The sequence below is a fragment of the Dipodomys spectabilis genome, unplaced genomic scaffold (genome assembly GCF_019054845.1).
Source record: "Dipodomys spectabilis isolate Male_0828 unplaced genomic scaffold, ASM1905484v1 ptg000095l, whole genome shotgun sequence".
NCBI classification, from domain to species: domain Eukaryota; kingdom Metazoa; phylum Chordata; class Mammalia; order Rodentia; family Heteromyidae; genus Dipodomys; species Dipodomys spectabilis.
In genome coordinates this window covers 18,313,000-18,336,022 of record NW_024870772.1, presented here as the reverse complement: position 1 = coordinate 18,336,022, position 23,023 = coordinate 18,313,000, and the positions used below count along the sequence as shown (strand labels likewise).

General features: G+C 41.3%; 1 protein-coding gene across 2 annotated transcripts in view; it reads left to right on the top strand.

Moving 5' to 3' along the window:
* Vwa8 (von Willebrand factor A domain containing 8) overlaps positions 1-23,023 on the top strand; it is a 295,472-nt gene that overhangs the window by 239,216 nt on the left and 33,233 nt on the right. For both annotated transcript variants that reach the window (XM_042685395.1, XM_042685396.1), the window contains 2 exons: positions 17,631-17,739; positions 20,448-20,604. In XM_042685395.1, coding sequence (XP_042541329.1) covers positions 17,631-17,739; positions 20,448-20,604 — 266 coding nt within the window. The remainder of the gene's footprint in view (positions 1-17,630; positions 17,740-20,447; positions 20,605-23,023) is intronic.

Genomic DNA, 23,023 nt, shown 5'->3' with positions numbered 1-23,023 from the left:
CGGGTCGTTGCGATCGCGATTGGGCGGGTGGTCTGCCGACAGGTCCCTTTGTGGCGCTGCTGGTGCCGGGCGGCTTTGGCGGGATGGAGCCTCTCCGCTCCGGTGGAGAGTGATGGGTGGGGTGGGATCCTCCTGGAGACTCCCGGCTGGTAGGTTTCTCTGTTCCTGGCGATCCGCTGTTCTGCAATCCGGTACCTGGTGATCTGCAAGCAGCCCCCTGTGTCTCTGTGGCTCCGGCAGCCCCCGCCGGGCCGGCTGGTCGGCGGCTTGGCGCACTGCCGCGCGGCCAGTAAAGGTTGGGGGAGGGGTCTTCGCTCTTCTCTGTTCTGAAATTCTTCTTTTCCTCTCTTTCTTTTTTTGTTATTTTCCACCTCTGGTTTTTCTCTGAGTGTTCGTCTTTTTGTTGTTGTCAGTCTCTTGGGGAGATTAAAGGTTGGAACTCGAACTCTCTTTTTGGTTGGAGAGAGCTGTGGCGTTTCCCTACTGCCCCGTCGCCATCTTGGTCCCCCCTCCGGGTCTGTGTTTATTCTTACCTAATTTATAAGTGGAAAATTACTTGTGGTTTAAGAATCATTCATCAAACCCTTCTTTAGTCATCCTAAGTCTGAGTTATCAAAGAAAAAAATGTATACTGAAAGCATCTATCTTTACTTACCTTGCAAGTTTTATCTTAGGGAGAGCATCAAAGTCAGTGATCATCTTGTTCTAGGCAATTTCCGTTGGAATGATTTTTGGCTCTGTAACTGCTAAACACGGATGTGCTTCACTACCATTGTTAGGAAAGCTAGGAGGAAGGTGAGAGACCTTTCTCTGTTCATTAGTGTTATTGTTCTATATAGCTTCTCTTTCCCCTTTGGTCACTTTTCAAGTGATAAATGATAATGGTCCCATTTTACAAAAGAAAGAGAATCTTAGAGATATTATATAGCAAACCCAATGTCCTGTGGCCAGTAATTCACATTATCAAAGCAGGCATGAGTCTGCAGTCTGCAGATTCTGCTTAAGATAATCTAGTAAAAAGCTAGTTCAGACGATATGTAAATGCTACATTTCACTAAGCTTCTAGAAGATGCACTAGTCCTTTAAAATAGTTTTGCTTATTGATAGAAATTCTTTCTATATATGTTAGATTTTTATGTTAGATTTAAAGACTATATGTTATATTTATAGAATATATATGTATATGCACATATATACACATATATATCCATATTCCATAGGGAATATACATATATATGTATTTGCTGTCAGATATGTTTCTTTGCCTTCTTAAATCATGATATGCTTTATAAAACATTGAATTCTTGGACTTTCAAAAACACATTCATTGTTAACAGCCAGTGTAATGTAGTTTTAAAAAAAATCAGCCATCACCAGTGGTTTGCTCCTGTAATTCTAGCTACTCATGAGGTTGAGATCTGAGGATTATGGTTCAAAGCCAGCCCAGACAGAAAAGTCCCTGTGAGACTCTTATCTCCAATTAACCACTCAAAAACTGGAAATGGAGCTGTCGCTCAAAGTGGTAGAGTGCTAGCTTTGAGCAAAAGAGTTCAGGGACAGTGCCCAGGTCCTGAATTCAAGACCAACAATGGACCAAAAAGAAAAAAAAATTCTACTAAACCTAGATTTTGGAATGGAGTGGAAATGGGATTTGAATCCTAGTTCTGTCAGTTCATAGCTATGGGACAATGAATAAATTTCTTTACTTCTCCAAGCTTTACCTTCTGCCCTGAAAAGCAGAAATAACAATGATTAATACAGAAAGTTATGAGTATTAGAAATAATATATGCAAAGTTCCTGAACTATAAGCACCATGAGGCAGACATATTTAAACCATGGCTGTCAGCACTATGAGTGATCATGGCTCGCTTGTTCCCCTTATCTTTCCAGTGCATGGCACAAGCACATGCTAGTCACTCATCAGCAGTACTTATGAATTAATGAATGAATGAATGCTCCTCAGCAGCCAGATTAGTCTTCCTTATTCAACTCTGCACATGAAAATCAAGGAATTCTATAAGAAACTATAGTGCATTCTAGGAAATGTCTTTCTTTTAGATGCATGTAGGGGGAAAAATAACTAAATGGAAAATTCATCTCTTATGGTATCTGACTTTAAAAACTTTTTAAGTTGACAAGTGGAATAATTTGAAGTTCAGGTCCTTACTTGGAGCTCGTTGACATAGAACTGCCTTGACACATCATCGTGTTTGTTTTCATTTTCTTTTTTTTTTAATTGTGAAAATACCGTACAGAGGGATTACAATTACATGGGCAAGGTAATGATCTCATTTTCTTGAGTTATATGTTTCTCTCAAGGCTGGCTTGGATTGGTCATGTGACTGGAAATACTCTGACTTCTCTTCATGCCACATCTTTTGCAGCTGAGAACAAACATATTTCAGGTTCTTAAGTCACCGAGTCTTCATTCCAGAGCCACAGCGGGGCCAGCCCCAATCTGGACAGAGCATGCCTCAGCTAGGAAACATCACTTAGGTATTTATAATGTTTGCTGCAGCAACATTGAACTTCCTGAGTGAAGTCATGAATGGACAACAGATCATGAGTATCATTATAAGAATTAGAATTCTCATCCAACACTAATGACAAAATATCCTTGACCAAAATTCTGAGTTACTTTTCCACCAGTGTAAATATTAACATGATACACACCTGTCACATCTCTACTGGAAAAATGAATGTTCTGTACTAAGCAGTACCCATTTTACTCCCAGAAAATAAGATAATATTAAAATAATAACTACCAAATACATCCTACTATGGTCAAGCATTATTCTAAATGACTATGTATACTACTAACCTGTTTTACCTTCTATGAAGTAGGTGTCATGATCATTCTTGTCTTATAGCTAAGATACTTAAGAGTCAGGATTTGGATCCAAGCAAACTGGTTAAAGAATATTTTTAAATAGTGGTAATATATGTATGTATGTATCTTTTAAAACTGAATAAAATATATATTTGATAGTCCTCAAGAAATGCTTTGAGCAATGCAAACCACCTCATTTCCCTAGAGAAATCATGCAATAATATACATTTTTTTAAAAATCCAGGTAGTAAGCTACTGTGCTAAAATTCTTGCCTTCACTATTGTGTATGCATATCAGTACTGGGGCTTGAACTCAAGGCTTGAACACTATCCCTTAGCTTTTTCACTCAAGGCTGGTATTCCACAGCTTGAGCCACAGCTCCATTCTGGCTTTTTTTTTTTTTTTTGGTCAGTCGTGGGGCCTGAACTCTGGGCCTGGGCGCTGTTACTCAGCTCTTCAGCTCAAGGCGAGCGCTCTACTACTTGAGCTACAGCGCCACTTCCTCTGGCTTTTTTTTTTTAATGGGTAATTCCAGATAGGAATTTCAGACTTTTCTGCCCAAACTAACTTGAAACTGTGATTCTCAGATCTCAGTCTCCTGAGTAGCTAGGATTACAAATGTGAGCCAGCTGCCTTTAAATTTTAATGACATCTGACTGTATGAAATTATAGGAGAAAGATGGAAGATTTTACCTATGTTTAGAAGCAGGAAAGGGCTTGGCAAGGTGACTTACCTTGTAATCCCAACTACTTGAGCAGTGAAGGTCAGGACAATCACAGTGCAAGATGAGCTTGGGCAAAAAGAAATCCCATCTCAGTCAGCAGGCACTAACTGGGACTCTTCCAGGTACATCACGACATATGATCAGCTGATTATCCAGTATTTTACTTTATTTTAGAAGATACTTTTATAGAATCCCTTTGTGTTTTGGAAGTAGAAACCTAGAATATGCAATTATGTAAAACATATGCATATACCAAAAAGGTCTCCCCATGCACTGTGATGTCTTCTTTATAGTATAAACCTATGATACATTCTAGAACACTGCACAGATCCTCCATCCCATGGTCAGAATCCTCCAAGATTGATGAAATTGTTACCTCTCTATCAAGAGTGAGCAGAGCAGCTCTTGAGAGTCATAAGCAGAACAGCAGGGCTCAGCTCTCACAGCAGACATTGTAGTAACTCTCGAAAACATGAGCTGGTACAGAGGCAGACATGCCATGTATACACTTGAGCAGATGCCCCAACATCACATTTCTTTTTTTTTTTAATTGTAAAGATACTATACAGAGAGTTAAAGTTACATGAGTAAGGTAATGAGTACACTTCCTATTGAGCATTGTTACCCCCTCCATTGTTTTCCCCCTACCATCCCTTCCCTCCCTACCTTCCCCGAGGTTCTTTTTTTTTTTTTTTGATTGTGATTAAGTGATTACATAATTTCCCGAATTTCACAGTATTGTGGAATAATGATGCTCATTTAAAGTCACAAGTTCATTCTAACTTTCCTGGAGCAAATTGTCTATCACAGTCTATAACATATAACGGTGTACACATGTTATACACCATACATGTGATCAGCAGCATGGGGATATTTAGTAGTGGTTCGACCAGATGGGTGGGAGTTCTTTGTTTCTTAAGTCCTGTTAGTTTTGTCGTATCACCTAACATTTTGGATTTAGCATCCACTTATCAGGGAGACCATGTACCGTTTGTCTCTTTGCTCTTGGCTTACCTTGCTCAACATGATTCCTTCTAGCTCCATCCATTTCCCTGCAAATGCCATTATTTTGTCATTTCTAATGGCTGCATAATATTCCATTGTGTATAGATACCACAATTTTTGGATCCATTCATCTGTGGTGGGGCATCTGGGTTGTCTCCATATCCTAGCTATTGTGAACTGTGCTGCAATAAACATGGAAGTGCACGTGTCCTTGGATATTGGTTCCTGTTGTTCAGGGTAGATGCCTAGAAGTGGTATGACGGGGTCGTAAGGGAGGTCAATCTTTAACTTTCTAAGGACCTTCCAGACTGCTTTCCAAAGTGGTTGTATAAGTGTACATTCCCACCAGCAGTGTAATAGGGTTCCTCTTTCTCCACATCCCCTCCAGCATTTGTCGTTGGCTGATTTGTGGATGTGGGACATTCTGACTGGGGTAAGGTGGTATCTCAGGGTTGTCTTTATTTGCATTTCCTTCACCACCAGGGATGATGAACATTTCCTCATGTGTTTCTTTGCCATTTTTATTTCTTCATTTGAGAAGTCCCTCTTTAGTTCCCTTGCCCATTTAGTAATTGGTTTGTTAGGTTTGGGAGGGATTAGTTTCTTGAGTTCCCTGTATATACAGGATGTTAACCCCTTGTCTGATATATTGCTGGTAAATATTTTTTCCCAATTAGTTGGTTGTCTTTCTAGCTTGGTTGCGATAGATTTAGCTGTGCAGAAGCTTTTTATTTTAAGGTAGTCCCATTTGTTGAGTCTCTCTCCAATTTGTTGTGACCCTGGGACTCTGTTCAGGAAGTTCCTTCCTGTGCCTATTAGTTCAAGTGTCTCTCCTACTCTGTCCTGCAGTAGTTTCAGAGATTCAGGTTTAATGTTAAGGTCTTTAATCCATTTTGAGTTGATGTTGGTACATGGTGATAGGCTGGGGTCCACTTTTAGTTTTCTGCATGTGGCCGCCCAGTTTTCCCAGCACCAGTGGTTGAAGAGGCTGTTTCTTCCATTGTATGTCTTTGGGTCCTTTATCGAACCAACACATCACATTTCTAAAGACATCAAGGATGATATAATCTTCTGAGACTGAATATCTAGATGCTCTGGAACATAATTCTTCTTCAGAGAATTGCTATTTCTGTTTTCATGGTTTCTTTCCTGCCTAGGCTGGCTTTGAACCATGATCCTCAGATCTTACCCCCCTGAGTAGCTAGGATTATAGGAGTCAGCCACTGGCACCCAGCTCATTACTTTTTAAGATGACCTTTTCCTACAGGAACTGCAGTTCTCCAGGTGTTCACTTTTTTTTAGCACATTCCTCCCCCAGGAGATGTCCCTTGTCCTCTCATGGTATCTTGCCCAAGAATAGCAACACAACTCCAATGCCAGTCTTCTTCCTCCTTTGTCTTCATTCAGGCAGGTGCTTGAAGACTGAAGAGTGTGCCTTTGGTAAGGAGCAAATCCAGGCTTAGAAGAGAGAAGATGCTGTTCTTCAAGTAGGCTATTGTAAGCCTACTTGAAGGCAGCACTAGGTAAAAGAGCTGCTTAGACAGATTCCCCAGTCTACTCCCTTCCTATTTCAATCTTGTCATCATTGATTATTTTGTATTTTCTTCTTAAAATAGAATAATACAATTGTTTGAATGTTTTGCTTTAACAAATGGAAATATTACTCTCCCCCCACCCCAAAAAAAAAAAACCATCACAAAAAAAACCTAGGTCTGGGGACAAAGCTCAAGTGGTAGAGTGTTTGTCTAGCATATGCAAGATCCTAGGTCCAATCTGGATAGATTTGGTTTTTTTGTTTTTTGTTTTTGTTTTTTAAAGAAAAAGCCTCTAAGTTAAAAAAACAAACAAAAAAAAACCTGCTACATTTTCATCAACTGGTTTGACATCTAATGAAATACTTGCTGGATTTCTTTTTTTTTCTGTCAAACAACAGATAAATCTGTGAAAGACTTCAGACTTAAATTTATTATATCTCCTGTATTGGGTACAAACCAACGGAGGTTGGGCAGGGGCCCCAACTGAAGCATTAAGTAGCCAGATTACTAAATATAGCTCTTCCAGTATATCTCATTAGCTATTACTAACTGCACAAAATAATAGGTTTCACTGTGATACGTTTAGACATGAATATTGCATACTCTGATAGTCTTTACACCCATTACCCCTTCTATCCTCCTTCCCCCCTTGGTATATTTCCTAAATGAACAAAAAGTAGAAATAGAGATTTTTAGCTAGCAAGCATAGGATTTTTAAATCACTGAAATTGATAGCCTGTGTGTTTCAATTCATCTACCAACATTCTGAGTGATTGCTTTTTCTTGCCAGAATGATTTATTTTCCTTCTGAGTCTTGTGGGTTTCAAGCATTCAGGTTTATTGAGCAGAGGGAGTATCCTTAAAGAAATTCATTGCATTTTGGTGTAAGTCTACCAGCAGGAGAAGGGAGAGTGGGTGACCATGAGCCACTCAGGGCCGCTGCCTGTTAGACTCATTCTCTTTATTTATGGTGCATATAATGTGAGGGAGAGCAAAAGTAGGCTCCTGTGAACCTTCTCCAAGTCTGGCCATCATCTTGCTCCTGCTAAAAACACTGATGTGAATACACTCAAAGGTCACTTTTCCATTTGGTTCATATTGAGAAATACTTTAGATAATTATCTATGTGTTGTATCTAAGAATAGGAGGGGGGAAGGGCTGCTTCATTTCCTAGAATTTTCTTTGCTTGGATACCCAGGGCTGTCTTGAAATTGTAAAACCATGGATGTGTGGTCCACAGAGAGCCAGCGCTTCCAATCATGGAACACCCATTTGTTATTCTTTGCTGTTTCTGGAGACGCTTTGTTCTTGCAGCAATACCCACTTCTTGACATAGTAGCTTCCTCAGCGTCTGTCAGGCCCCTTCGTGTAAAGCAGACATTTCCGCTTTGATTTAAAGAGCCAGTTGAAAGGTTGCATTGAGTCAAAACTTCACTATGCAACTCTGCCTCAGACTGGCCCTTTGCCTTCACAATGCCTAGGGCATTGGTGGATGTCACATCTAGAGTGATGAGCGTTGTGACCCGGGATGGTTGGTGGGGGCAAGGGGAGGGGAAAGGGGGGGGCGGAGAGGCGCAAGTTTTGTAAGAGGAAATCAGGTCCAGCCTCTACAAGGTATCTTCCGGCAGGGTGGCTCTCCATGGGCCAGTACTTGCAGTTCTGCAGTCTGCTCAGAATATAGCCTGAAATCTCTGCCAGGGCCACCTTGTCTCCAACATTCTGTGTTCCACCCAATCGCATTTAAAGGACTGTGATTGGATATTTAAAAGTTCTTTTGAGACTTTTTTGTAGTATTGGGAATTGAAAGTATCTACAATCAAGTCACTTTCCCAGTCCTTTTGTTCATTAGTTTATTTTGGCAGTACTTGCTGGAGTTTGGACTCAGGGCTTCCAGCCTGCTAACAGGTGTTTTATCACCTTTTGCTTTAATTGTTTTCTGGATAGGATTTTGTGGTTTTGTCCAATGGTAAACTTCAGTGGTGATCCGCCTTCCTATGCTCAGATCCTAGTAGGTTTATCTACAGGTTTACCATCACACCCAGCTTTATGGGGTCTTGCCAACTTTTTGTTTAGGCTGACTTCAAACCTCCATCCACCCAATCTCCTCTTGAATCGCTGATATTAAAGATATGTACAACCATATCCAATTCCCTTTATTTTATTTCTGAGACAGGGCCTCACTGACTTGGCCTGGGCTCACCTAGAATTTGCTTCTCTCCTGATAAGGATTAGAGGAATACATCACCACACTCAGCAAACAGAGTCTTAAACTTAGTATCTCTGTAGTCGTGTGTGTGTCTGTGTGTCTGTGTGTCTGTGTCTGTGTGTGTGTGTATCTGTGTGTGTGTGTGTGCTAGTCCTGGGGCTTGAACATAGGACCTGAGCACTCACTGTCCCTGAGATTTTTGCTCAAAGTCAGCACTCTACCACTTGAGCACAACTCCACTTCCAGATTTTTAGTGGTTTATTGGAGATAAAATTCCCAGAGACTTCTCAGGCTGTCTTTGAACCATGATCCTCAGAGCTCAGCCTCCTGTGTAGGTAGGATTACAGGTGTGAGCCACTGGCACCCAGCGACTTCTGTAAGCTTTATGTTCTTCCAAATTCAAACTGCTTTCTCAGATTTTCAATTTTCTACTCTTGTGTTTCTCAGAGAAAATAGTGACTCTAGCTATTATAGAAACTCCTTCAGCTTCCCTAGCTCTGAGCCCCCACCCCCAGCAGTTGTCTGGGCCTCCCCTCCCCTCAAAGGCCTGTCCTTCCTCCCGCCTATGTAGCTACCTTACAACATCCATTGACTCCTCTACCTCAGTGTCTTGCTCTCTCCCTCTGGGTCCTTCCTATCGGCATTTAAACATCCTGATGCTCTTTTCTGAAACCCACAGATCTGGCCTCCATGACTCCTACTTAGACTCATTATCTACCTGTACTGACTGCCCTTGATAAAGTCACACAGAGCCTCCACATTGCTGAATTCAGGGGGCTTACCTGGCACTGAGCTGCTTTGAAATCTGTACATATTGATCTATGAAAGAGGAGGTGGCATTTTTAGGGTGTGAGTTGGAAACTAATAGATTCACAATAGTAAGGCAACTAGGAAAACAACCACATCACCTCTGTTTGATTATATGTCCTTTATTAATTACAGTCATTTCAACCATTGTTTCTTTCTAAATCCTGTATATCAGTATCAATGATACATGTCACAAATTAGTATGTCCTAAATTTCATTAAAAAACTTTCCTCAGCTAGGTGTTGGTGGCTCACACCTGTAATCCTAGCTACTCAGGAGGCTGAAATCTGAGGATCAAGGTTCAGAGCCAACCTGGGCAGGAAAATCCGTAACACTCTTATTTCCAATAAACTACTCAGAAAATCACAAGTGGCACTGTGGCTCAAGTGGTAGAGCCCTAGCCTTGAGCTGAAGAGCTGAGGGGCAGAGCCCAGGCCCAGAGTTCAAGCCCCATGACTAACCAGAAAAAGAAAAAAAAAAAAAAAAGAAAGAGAGAGAGAGAGAAAGAAAGGAAGAAAGAAAGAAAGAAAGAAAATGTTCCTCACTAGTATTTCAATTTCTTTTTTTTTTTTTTTGTCGGCCGTGATGCTTGAACTCTGGGCCTGGGCGCTGTCCCTTAGCTCTTCAGCTCAAGGCGAGCACTCTACCACTTGAGCTACAGCGCCACTTCCGGTTTTCTGGTGGTTTATTGGAGATCGGAGTCTCACGGTCTCTCCTGCCCGGGCTGGCTTTGAACCGCGATCCTCAGATCTCAGCCTCCTGAGTAGCTAGGATTATAGGCGTGAGCCACCAGCGCCCGGCTTTAGTATTTCAATTTCTAAGTTTGACATTCTCACAGCATGGGCCTTTCACAACCTAAAACTGCAAGAACATTTCTAAGTGAGGTCCAATACAATTATTTTCTCCTAGCCCAAACTTCCCAGCTTCCCTCCTGTTACCAGGTTTCTGGATATTTGGTGGCAAAGAGACCACAGCACTTATACTCTCACCAGACCACTGAGCTGAGCTGTGCTGTCCCAGGACACTGTACTTCTTTCCATGGCAGACAGAGCATGACAAAGACCTGCCTACAGTCACTGCCACCATATCCGCTTAGTCCCACCCTCCACCCACCCCAGCACCAACTCCCTTACACACTATCTTATTGAGATACTTTGTTTTTTTTTTTAAAGGTAGAAATGTGAATGTGCCCAGTAAATACATGTGCATAAATACATGGTAATAAAAGTGCTCATTCTTCTTACTGTGTGACTTTTGCTCACATTCCAAGTGCTGATTGGAGCCATGTGAACCAATGTAGCTGCCTGGCAGGTTCCTCCCCATTATGAACATCTGAACACAAAGCCATAAATGCTGTCCACTGCCGAGGCAGTGTACCATGCCCTCCTGAACCACATGCGCTCAGTGAAGATTGCCTATTCCTCCATTGCCTTTCCATGCACCATTATTTGATATTCTGATAGGTAGTTTTGACCCACAGCCACTGTCAAGAAGCAGTACACAGCAGGGCTGGGCCTGTGGAAAGCCTGGGGAGTTTATTATCTCTGGATATCACAACACTGGCTTTACGGGGACTCCGGATACATTGAAAAAGTAGTTGGGGAAACCCAAAGTAAACCTTAGTAGGCAGTGACATCATAAACATCTTTGTAGCCTGAGATGGCAAACCAACAACTGTGTGAAGCATAGCTAGAAACAATGATGGCTAGTGAAGAATGTTGCTGTAGCAGAAACAAAATGGAAAACCACTGGCAAATTTGAAGCTAGAAATATCTGTCCCAGGAGCCTCTGCTGAAATAAGGTTCTAGCACCGATTCACTCAGAATCATTATTTTCAGAAAAGAATTCCCAATGCTGAGTGTTTTTTGGACATAATTATGGAACTTCCAGAACTTGGGTCATATTAACCCCCCTTTTGCTTCTACCCAGAGTGGTGGTAGTAATGGCTTTTCTACCCTCCCTTCCTTTTCCAAAGTACAAGTAACACCTTAGAGAGAACTCTGCTAACACGAAAAGTAGAATAGCTTTAAAAACTGCCAAATCAGCTTCTATTTTGGATAAAGCACAAAACTCAAATCCTCAAACTGAAGTCAGTCTCGCCAGGAAATGCCATGAGAGATCATTTAGCTTTATTAATAATAAAAATTCATGACATTAAGTGTCTGTTGTCAGGGCAACCTGGACATCCTAGACCCACATCATTTGCACACTCTTTTAGCATACTTGAGGTTGCCTTGGTGGCGAGGCCACCCTGTCCATGGCTATGGGGGTTTGACGACTGGGCTTTAATTTACTCCAGTGTTGAATGTTAACCTTTTGAAAGCTCCTAAAAATAAGAGGCAAAAATAGAAAGGGTAGAATATATAAAGACTTGATCGTTTGTACCACCCCTGGTGCTTGGAATTTAATTACCAGTTGTTTTTGTGTGAATGGTTAGAATACTGAATGTGCTTGTGTAAGGAGCTGGGAGAGGGGAGTTTCAGTGCCAGTGAACTGTTGCCCTGTGGGGTTTTAATATTAGTTTTTGACACTGACCTCTATACAATGATAACATTTGGTGTCTCTTAACACTCTTAAGTATAGCATCCTAACTTACAAGACAGCCTCTTGATCCCTTCCTTCTACCTTTCATATTTCTATATTTTCTAAAAAATCTTCATCTGTTGTTCCTCTTTGAATTTACAAAGAAGAACAAGAATGAACAAGGTGCTTCAAGGAAAGGGAGTTACTTTGGATGGCTTTTTCAGCCCTCTAATATTATTTTGGGCAGTCATTCAAACAGCTGTTTGGAGGCCTAGAGCCTCTCCAGGGCCCAGTGAAGATCTGGTCAGAAACTGAGTGAGCTGAGGTCTTGGATCAGAATGAAGCTGAGGAGGACATGGGGTCTGAATTTAAGAACAGCTGAGAGCCACCCAGCATGCATGTTTTCTGATCCTGGTAGAAGATAGCTCTCTGTTGACCAGTGGTCCAGCTGTATGCTGATTATAGGCTGACAAACAGAGCCAGAAAGAATCCCATCAGGCACCGAGATGATAACTTATTTTGGATAAGCATGTACAGAGAAGACTAGAGTCAGTATTCTGAACAACCTCTTACCCATTCATTTGATATGTGAAAGATCAAATACACCTAGCTTACACCTAAGCCACTGTGTCAACTCCTCCTGTCACACAATAAAAGATAAGGGAAAATATGAATACATTGTTAGCTTGTCCTTGTGAGTGCTGTAAAATTTTGTGATTTTGTTGACAGAACAGTTCCTAGTGAGGAGGGTCACCCAGTGAGACTGTTCTTTGTCAGAGACTCTAAACTCAGAAAGAGAAATAATCTAAGATGAAAGTAGGAATGAGTTTCAGAACCTCCACACAGAGGAAAGGAAGTGTTTGTAGTTATAGTGTATATATATATATATATATATATATATATGTATATATATGTATATATATATATAGTGTGTGTGTGTGTGTGTGTTAGAACTCAGGATCTAGGTGCTATGCCTGAGCTTCTTTTGCTCAGAAGTTCTACTTCTGCCTTTGTTAAGTAGTTTATCGGAGAGAAGAATCTCATGGACTTTCCTCCCCAAGCTGGCTTCATACCATGATTCTCAGATCTCAGCATCCTGAGTAGCTAGGATTATAGGTGTAAATCACAGATGCCCAGCTAATAAAATTTCTAGTAGTTTAAGATATTTACCAAATGTACCACTTACGCTAGAAATGATAATGTGCAAAAGCCTCTAGGAGTATTCAAGCTTCCACCAAGTTGAATTGACTGTGGGGAAGTGGACAAAGGGGTCCATCCCCCAGAATCAGGAAGAGGAATGGGCTGCTGGATGACCTGAAGAAGCCCATGAGAAAGCAATAGAACACTTCCACCAGAAGACAAGGCTTCTACACAACAGACCAAGAACCAGCCTCTGTTTCTCACCTGCAGTTTCCCAGTCATCCTATTAGGTGTTTGTTTTCAAGGCAGAAAATAGACCTCACAGGCTCCCACTCCATCCTGTCCCATGGTCCTGCTAACAAAGAAGTACAGATTTCATTCTCCATGGTATTAAAAGTACTTAAACTATGAATGACCTCTAAGGTTAGCTACTTAGTGTGAGGTATGTATCAGCTACAATGCAATTAATAGTAGTGATCAAAAGTCAGAGTCTGCTTTTTAGGGCTGGGGAGAATTGAAGGGGGCCGAAGATCATTGAGCACTGAAAAGCAAATATTTCCACCAAGCCAAGCAAAAATGGAAGATAAACCTCACACTTGATGGCTTTGCCAGAGATAGAATATGCAACAAACATTTTCATCATGCATTATCTTTGTAAAAGGTACAGGCTATTTATGAGAACTAGGGTGGTCAGTTTTTTATTTAGCGAAACCAGCTGATAATTCCAGAGGACAGGTTAATGGGACTATTATTGTACCAATATCTATGAAAGATCTCTCTGACCTGTGGGTAAGGATAACCTCAGACAAGAATATATTTAGACAGATGTGGTCATTTCCTTATTACAACCTTGTCACACTGTTCTGTGACTTTTCTCCCTTTTGTAGTATCTTGCTAGAAGCAAACATTTATGCATCTCTGTATTCTAGTAAGCAGTAGACGTAGTACAAACAAGCACAGAAATGAATGGATAGATCCTGTTCTCTGCTAAACAATCAAGAAAATAGTATACAACTGTAATAGATAGGATTACTGCTGCTATTATTATGGAGACGTTTAATGTCAGAACACAAAGTATATGTTCATATTTAAAAGTGGGACAATCTCAAAAATATACTTTCTTCTTCCCTGCTCCTTAAGAAATAAGGCAATTACTTTACATGTACTTGGCTCCAAGTAACCTAAATCCTAACAGTGACTATAGCGTTGTTATGTCATCAATGTCACCCTAGACATTCACTCGTGTCGAAGATCAGAGCTAAGTAACTGCAAGACTGGTTCAGCAGGTCAGCAATGTCATTAAAAGCATAGACTCTTCCACTCTGCCACCTTCTTCTTGCCATGTGGTCACCAGGCAGATGCTAAAGCTCTATGTATCGTGTCACTACTCAACTGTTCTATAGGACTGGGTGGGGGGGGGTGGTAAGGATTGTGCATTCAGATTAGTGAGAATCTTTCTTTCCAATAAGAGGAAAAGCATCCCAGAAAAGCCTCCTGACACAGATTTTCTCTACATTTCAGGTTAAATGGTTTCCTCTAGACCAGTCACAAAGGGGAATGGGAATGCTGCACCTAATTCCATCCAACCATGATTCACCTAGCTTCTATTACAAAGGAACAAAGGGAATAGATGTTATGTGGACCACTAGGAAGTATCTACCAAGCCGCACCTAGTCTCCATCTGGAAAATGGCAATCAACTGTGTAGTCGAGTCATACCTCCAAGAGCTAACATTTCTCTCAGAATTATATTCTATTTATATCATTTCACTGATTTTTTTCCCTGAAAATCGTAAGCTCAAGGAGGAACCTAAAATATATGTGCCTTGCCCAGAATTATAGGACTTTAGTGACTCATGTCCCTTTTACTCTGCTGGCTTAACTCTGGAACATTTTTATGAGTTGTAATTTACCAGATCCATGTTTTCTCTGTTTAAATTCATATGTGAGAGGATAATGATTCTTAGGATTGCAGCACACTGACCTAAAAGGAAGTGGAATATGTCTGCTGTAAGAAATAAGTCAAAGGTTTAGTATGCATGTCACATTGCATCATGAGTTATAAGGGGCTGTTTTCTGGTGTAGGAAAAGTTTTAATCGCCTTGTGTGAATTCAGTAGGGTCTATTTCAGTCATTAGGATGACTTTCTTAAGCTTTTTTTTTTTAATATACAAGACCATTTTTCTCAAGGAAAATGCATCCCAGTTACTTCTCAATGCATGTATCAAAGTCGACAGCAGCTTACCTAATTTTGAATGGTCAGTGACTTTTGCACACATCTGTCTCCAGGAAACAAGCTTCTCAGGTGACAGGCCTGTTTTGGTGTCTGGTCCAGTTTCTGCCCTCAGTTGGTCTGCCCAAGCCTTCCTGCCTTTTATGAATCAAAGCCTCCTAAACTGGCTTTGAAACCACTGTGCAGATCCACTCCTTCCATCTACCTACAGAAATGTATCCTGGGGCTGGGAAGGTGGCTCAGTGGTAGAGCGCTTGCCTTGCATGCTTGAGGCCCTGGGTTCGATTCCTCAGCACCACATAGCAAAAAGAAAAAAGCCGGAAGTGGCACTGTGGCTCAAGTGGTAGAGCGTTAGCTTTGAGCTGAAGAGCTGAGGGACAGCGCCCAGGCCCAGAGTTCAGGCCCCAGACTGGACCCAAAAAAAAAAAAGCAAGCAGAAATGTATCCTGTGGGTGAGTGCACTGGCATTCAATCATATAACACAAAATTATGCTTATCCCCAGATGCATCTCTTTTAATTAAATATACCTGGAATCTAACTTTATATGTTTGTGTGGAATAAATCAGGGTTTGGCTGATGATCATTTTTGTCAAGGGTTAGTTTTTGACTAAGCATCTTTCAGCTCTAATTTGGGGCTCATGTGGGGCTGTCTGTGGGCAATGTGAGCACACCATTTCCCAGCAGATGGTCTGGCATACCATATGGTGGCAAAACACACACCACCTCCTTTCTGCCAGGAAATTTACAGCCACTTTTCTACCTCCCTGATGGCCATTATAGGTATCTTTGCAACTTCAAAAGCATGCTTTGAGAGGGAGCTGGAGAGGGTTACTGGAGAAGACTTTTCTTTTTCTTTGCCATCTTTTTAGTACTTATTCTCACAATGCTGTACTCTCACTGTACTGCAGACTGGCTAGGTTGTGTGAAATGTCTACTGGAGATAATGGATATTTGGTTAAAAAAAAAGCAGGGAGCAGCTGGGAAGATGGCTCAGTGGTAGAGCGCTTGCCTTGCATGCATGAGATCCTGGATTCCTCAACACCACATAAGCAAAAAGAAAAAAGCCAGAAGTGGCTCTGTGGCTCAAGTGGTAGAGCGCTAGCCTTGAGCTGAAGAGCTGAGGGATAGTGCCTAGGCCCAGAGTTCAGGCCCCACGACAGCCCCCCCCCCCCAAAAAAAGCAGGGGGCTGGGAAGGTGGCTCAGTGGTAGAGAGCTTGCCTTGCATGCCTGAGGCCCTGGGTTCGATTCCTCAGCACCACATAAGAAAAAAGAAAAAAGCCGGAAGTGGCACTGTGGCTCAAGTGGTAGAGCGCTAGTCTTGAGCTGAAGAGCTGAGGGACAGCGCCCAGGCCCAGAGTTCAGGCCCCACGACCAGACCCAAAAAAAAAAAAGAAAAGAAAGCAAAGTTACTAAACACATAAAAACTTGCTTCTCATATCTCTTTCAGTTTTTCATTTTTAAACACCATACCAACACACACACACACACACACACACACACACACCCCAAAGTGAGGAATAATATGCAAAATAGTTCTCTTCAATTAAACTGTTCCTGCTTAAACTAATACTGGAACTTTTTTTTTTAGCATTGGCTGTGGAAGAGTGAAACCCCCTATAATCAAACTAGTCCCATTATTATTAATTGCATGTGGTTTTGACTAAAACTCCACTTGATTACCTTATGTAAAGACTTAAATGTACTGAATCAATCATGGCATGTCAGTGCAAGGGCAAATTTGGAAGTACCAAAAATGGAATAAGCAGTGATAGAAGAACTGTTCTGATTACCATTGATCACTCCTCTGTGTGTGTGTGTGTGTGTGTGTGTGTGTGTGTGTGTGTGTGTGTTTTATTGGATTATTGGAGACTAAACTCAGCTTCACAGTAACTATGTAAGCCCTCTATCTCTCTCAGCCACACCTCCAGTCATCCTTTTCTTTCTTTTGAAGAATTTCTTAAATTTTTAATTCATCTCCTTCCAACTAAATCTGAAGATGTTTTTGCCAAACACAAACATCTGTCATGTCCTATAGCCTGAGGTTATAAGATAACTTCAGAACTTAAGGGAAAGATTCTGTCAAGCAGTTTCTGGTTGGTTATGTAAAAGGCAACTTTAAAGCTGCTCTTGATGTATGCTGTGAATTAAATAGAAGTCCCTCAACGTTGTATCTATGCCCTTTCATCTGAACTATTCTATGCTGCAGTCACCTTGTTTGCAGAAGGAAAGAAAATATTCAAATAAAGCAAACAGCCCAAAACAGAAGACCACCTGGTTCCCATTCCAGTAATAAGATGGTAACAACTTTTACAGAATTCTTCCTGGGACAAAGAGTGAGCCAGTGGTCAACCAGACCATCTCTACAACTCAATACCTTTCTCACCCTTGCCCCCAATTTCCCTACTAACCTAAAGCAAATGCTTATTATACCTCTGAAGAAGTGCTGTCTTCCCATGGCTACCATGTACTAAATCTCTTTTCTCTGCCCTTCACCATGTCTCTTTATTTGGCATATAGAGGTGAGTTACCATATCTAACTTGGAATTCTCTGACTTTGGGTCTAGGGTCTAAAAACCTGGTTTCAGCCCCAGGTAGTGATCATGTTTCAATTCTTCATTTTTAGATAACAATCAACAGAGATAGTGGTGAAGATGTGAGCTCCCCCAAACACGGGAAGGAGGACCCAGATAACAAGCCCCACGTGGGTGGCAACACTTGGGCTGGTGGAACAGGTTGGTAGCGTTGCGTTCTCCTCTGTGGCACTTCCCAAGGCTTCCTGAGGCAGCACACCACCCCTGAGAAGTTTCAGAGGCCAGCAGCCTTCCTCAGCCTCCTCTATTACTCAGATGTGTTCTGCTCTCAGCCCCAGTTGACATCAAGACATGTACAGAACCTTGCATTTGAAGTTCCACAGAGCCTGCTGCCCAATGACCTAAGACCTTTGTCACCTTTTCACAGAAGCTTCACCAATGAAAGGAGAATTATAGAATCTTCCTTACAAGGTCAGGGTGGGAATTAAATGAGATTATGATTGTAAGCACTGAGCATAATGGCTAGCCTGAGGAATGTATTCATTGAACTGTTACTCCCTTCTAAATTCCATGCCCTTGAGATTGTACCAGAAATCTACAGCAAGTTCTTTTTCGAGCAACTGACTTTGAAAAGAAATGATCCATGTCATCCACCTCTGAGAAGTGTGGTAAGGATACAAGACTTTGAGATAATAGGGTTGGTTGCAGTTTGCAAGAATAGCTATGGTCCATTCCTTCCTCTTGGCTGCCTGACCAGATCATTGTTCCCATGGCTGTCTTCTTCCTTTTTCCTCCCTGCAGCTGGAGCAGACACATCTTCTGGGCCCCAGGAATAGGGCCAGACTGGGCACACTGTCTGGGCTTATCTCAGCTGTTAGGAGTGCTGGCATGGGCTCCATACTTCACCTTCCCTTAATATGGTCTGCACCTTTGACCTTGACACCCCACAGGAAATGGGTTTCTGTGCTGAGACAATGTGCTGTCAAGTAGGCCTGAGGACTTCTTGCCTACTCTGTTTATTCATCAAGCATCAGCTTTAAAGAACAGCTATTTTTAGAAATATCCTTTGATCTAGAAGTTAGTGACAAGCCAGTAAGATTTAATCCATGTGGAATGCATTGTGGAATGAGCTAACCAGATGTAAACTTCCCTTCAGTGCACTACTTCACAGTGAAAGTTCTTTTTATTCATTGTGAATCTACTAGCTCCTGTATCTGTCCAGACCAAAGAACCTGAGTCTGCTTCTCCTAGCCTTTTATTTTCTGGTTGTCCGAGGCACTTTGCCTTCAACTTGTCTTTTCTCTCTGTAAATTTTTCCTCACTTAGAATTCTAAGTCCAACAAGTCATTTGGTTCCTTTTTCATTATTAGGGCCCCTTCCTAACCCACTTAACCCTTACCTTATAAACGGGTTTGGATGTCCAAGCTTAACTTTGAAGTTATGCCTCAGAACCCACAGCAAGCATTTTCATGTGCATAGTATGAAGTAAAAGCACTGGAAAGTACTACTATGAAGAACTCTCTTCATGTGCTTTCTACCCCAGGATGACTTCCCGATGGGGCCATATGACTCATTTTGGCCATCATTCAGTCAGCCTCTAATGGTTGTGGATCCTTCACTCCTTTACCAAAACAATGACATCAAATGCCTAGGAAGCATTAAGTCAGGTTCATGTTCTGCCCAGACTGAAGTAATACCTCCAGGAGGAAAAGAGTCAGGACCCAGATTGAGTGTTCTACAGGTTGTCTCTGCCTGCTTTAGCTTATTGTCTCTACCTACTTTAGCTTATCCCCACCTATGTTAGCTTGATATCTCTGCCTACTTTAGATTATTGGCATCAAAAGCCAACCCTTTCTAGGTAGCCATTTTCTCCTATATTTGTAAAATATTACCAATCTGGCCAAAAGGCAACTTTTTAAATTATTTTTTTAGTAAGTAGTTGTACCATAGAAGTATTTAACTTTCTATTTTAACACAAACAGTTCATGTAATAGTACTTCTAAGCATGTAAATTTGGGTTCATATTGAAAGACTAGTCTGAAACTGTAGAGTTTAATGAGAAGGACTGAAGTGGATGCTGAGGAACATTTATTCATTCATTCATGAGTACTGTTGAGGAGTACCAGGCACTGGGGAGATAATATGAGCAATATGTCACTCAGTTCTTACAGTCATGATAGAAGCATCTCTGCTCTCATGATGCTTACAGTCTAGATACTTTGCACATATTATTTCTAATACTCATCATTTCTCCATATTACTGTTATTTATGCTTTCCAGGGCAGGAAAAGAGGGATAAGAGAAGTAGCTTATTCATTATTATATATTCAAAGTTTAAAGTCAACATTCGTATAATAAGTAGCTTCAAATATAGACTAGTTAAGCTAGTGCTAATGAGATCACAAATTGGGGACTTAACCTCTCTGTGCACCATTTTTACTATTTACAAAACAAAAGAAAATGTTATCTTTTGTTTACATCAGTAACTTAGAGAAAAATAATTAACAAATAGAGAATGTCAACAATATTAAGACACTCAGATAGGAGCAGTAGTATGAACATAAATAAAATAGGGCACCTCCCATCATATAATAGGTGGGAAAAGAAAATAAGAAGAGTAACAAATTGAGCACAAAAGTATTGATCCCAGTGAGGTAGAGACATCAGATAAGATGTTATAACATTTAGTCTGAACCTTGAAACATAGATATGATTTAGATGGTTGAAAAAAAAGGAAAATCTACCTAGACAAGGGGACAACTTTGGTTACAGTAAAATAACATCAGAATTATAATTATTACTTAAATACAATTAATATACCTCTCAAGACTCTCTTAAAGCCATGGTCCAATTTTGTTTCATAGTCTAAGTTCAGACTTACCGTCTAGATTCCCATGTTTTCCTTCTAGGAGGAAGAGACACTGCAGGACTGGGGGGAAAAGGAGGTCCTTACCGACTGGATGCAGGCCACACAGTGTATCAGGTCTCTCAGGCTGAGAAGGATGCAGTTCCTGAGGAGGTCAAGAGAGCTGCAAGAGAAATGGGCCAGAGAGCATTTCAACAGAGGTGAGTGTTCTTCCTGCATATAGAACAGCACTGGGGACTAATACACAAACACACATGCACACACACAAATGTATGCACACATACACACACTAAGTCCTAAGGTGCAGAGGCTATGCCCTCTGACATTTTAGATATGCACAAGCTTAGTAGGCTAATAAAAAGTAGGCTTGCTCATAGCCAGCATTAGAAGGAAAGCAGTAGAATTTCCCAGGAAGGGAAAGCACAATCCACAGAGGTACCAGGACAGAATGAATGGTGCTGATGAAAGAGATGGGCAGGGAGATTGTTTGGAAAGGCTATGTCAGTGAGTGGAGCCTTGAAATCCAAGTGGCTTTGGCCTTCAGATGGTGGAAGGTTCTGGCCTATTTTGGACCCATATAAAAAGTAGAGGAATCCACATGATGTTTTCACCAGAAGTACACAGTTATTCTTCAGCTAAAAGTGAAAACTACCAAAGAATCAGCCATAGCTTCATTTAGACTGAGGGACTTGGTGGTTTGAAATACAGATTTTATATTTTTGTGCTCAATGAAAGGAGCAGGGTGCACTTAGAAAATAAAAGCATGCTAAAGTGTGTGTGAGTTATGCAGCTCCACCCATGCAGAAACATCTGCCATTACATTGTGTGCTATGCTTTCACATCCTGTAAGTAAACATTACAAAACAATAGAGACAAAGATGCAGGTCCCATCAGCCACACCCTCAGGAAAGCCTGGAGGTCTCAGCAGGTAAATAACCCACTGGTCATTAGAAGCAAAAGTGTAGCCCCCTACTCTTCTGTAGCTACCCTGGTGACCTTTGTCAGCTCACTTGTCTTCACTGTGACTGACTGTGCTTTTCTGGTACAAAAGAATAGGGGGACTTCCTTCTTCACCTCTCAGAGAGGTTATAAGTAGAAATAACAATTTTAGGAATGAAAATAGTTTCAATTTAAAAAAAAAGTCAAGAAGACCAGATATTGTGTTGTATACCTGCCATCCCAGGATGGAGGCAGAAGGATTTGAGTTTGAGACTGGTCTATATAGCTGGTCAGGTCTACATAGCAAAACCCTGTCTCAGAAATCAGTGCATAAAGAGAAGTAGTTGGAAGTCTTGTTGGAATTAAAGTATCGCTCTACATTTCATATGAATAATAAGTGTCCATTAGGGGAAAGAACCTAATAACTTGATATGCATCGTCATTCTCCCCTCCCAACTAATGAGTTGCTATTGTTGCCAGGAACAAGTTCTCCAAGGTAATTAGCTAGTCTGAATTTTCCAAAGCAGATAAGCAAATAAAGCAATCTGGCATACAAGTGTCCACAGGGAGGTAGAAAGGCTGTCAGTGGCACCTGGACACTTGTATACAGCCCCTTCCTTCTCTGTTGCCATGAGGGATAAGGAGCCTTGTTCTGTTAAGAATCACTGCCCAGCCTAGCGCTGGTGGCTCACACCTGTAATCCTAGCTATTTGGGACGCTGAGATCTGAGGATCACAGTTCAAAGCCAGCCCAGGCAGGAAAGTCTGGGAGACTATTATCTCTAATAAGCCTCTAGAAAACCGGACGTGGGGCTGTGGCTCAAGCGATAGAGAGCTTGCCTTGAGCTGAAGAGTGCAGGACAGTGCCCAAGCCCAGAGTTTAAGCCCCAGGACTGACCAAAAAAAAAAAAAAGAATCTGCCCAACAGAAGAGAGAGGTAATAGGATAATAAGACAGCTGGATTCAGTGGATATAAAAGAGGTAGTAGCAGGATGTGGACAAGGGAATAAGTGAAAAGAGTGTGCACCTTTTACTAGAAACTGCAGAGAGAAGACTCTCAGTTGAAGTAAAAGTGTATACCATAATGTGATTGAAAGACAAGAAGTGGGAAAGGACATGAAGGAGAAAATAAAAACAGAGATCCAAGAAAAGACAGGGACACAGCAAAACACCAAGAGAAAAATGTTGCTTTCTGCTTTCATGTAGAAACAGGACTTTCAACTTGCCATCTAGTACTGCTGAAAAAAAATTTTGAGCTTTTTATTATGGGACCTTTTCTAACACAAAATGAAAGTAGAAAAGCCAGGTATGGTGGCTTACACTTAGTAGACAGAGGTTGAGAAGATCATAGTTCAAGGCCAACCCAAGCAAAAAAACTTCATGAGTCACTCTATTGCAACAGAAAAAGCTGGGCATTGTGATTGTCAGTAATTGCAGCTACAGCAGAAGGAAGGGAGGGAGGGAGGGAGGAAAGGAAAAAATGAAGAAAGGGAGGAAGGAAAGAAGAGAAAAGAAAAGAAGAGAGAGGAGGGAGGGAAGGAGGGAGAAAAGAAAGACAAGATTACCTAAGGTAGTCTGTCATTATGAGTAGAGTATATCTTTACAGTATAGGACCTCAGGGTTGGAATTTAGTTCAGTGGAAGAACACTTGTCTGGCAAGTGCAAGGCCCTAAGCTTGGTC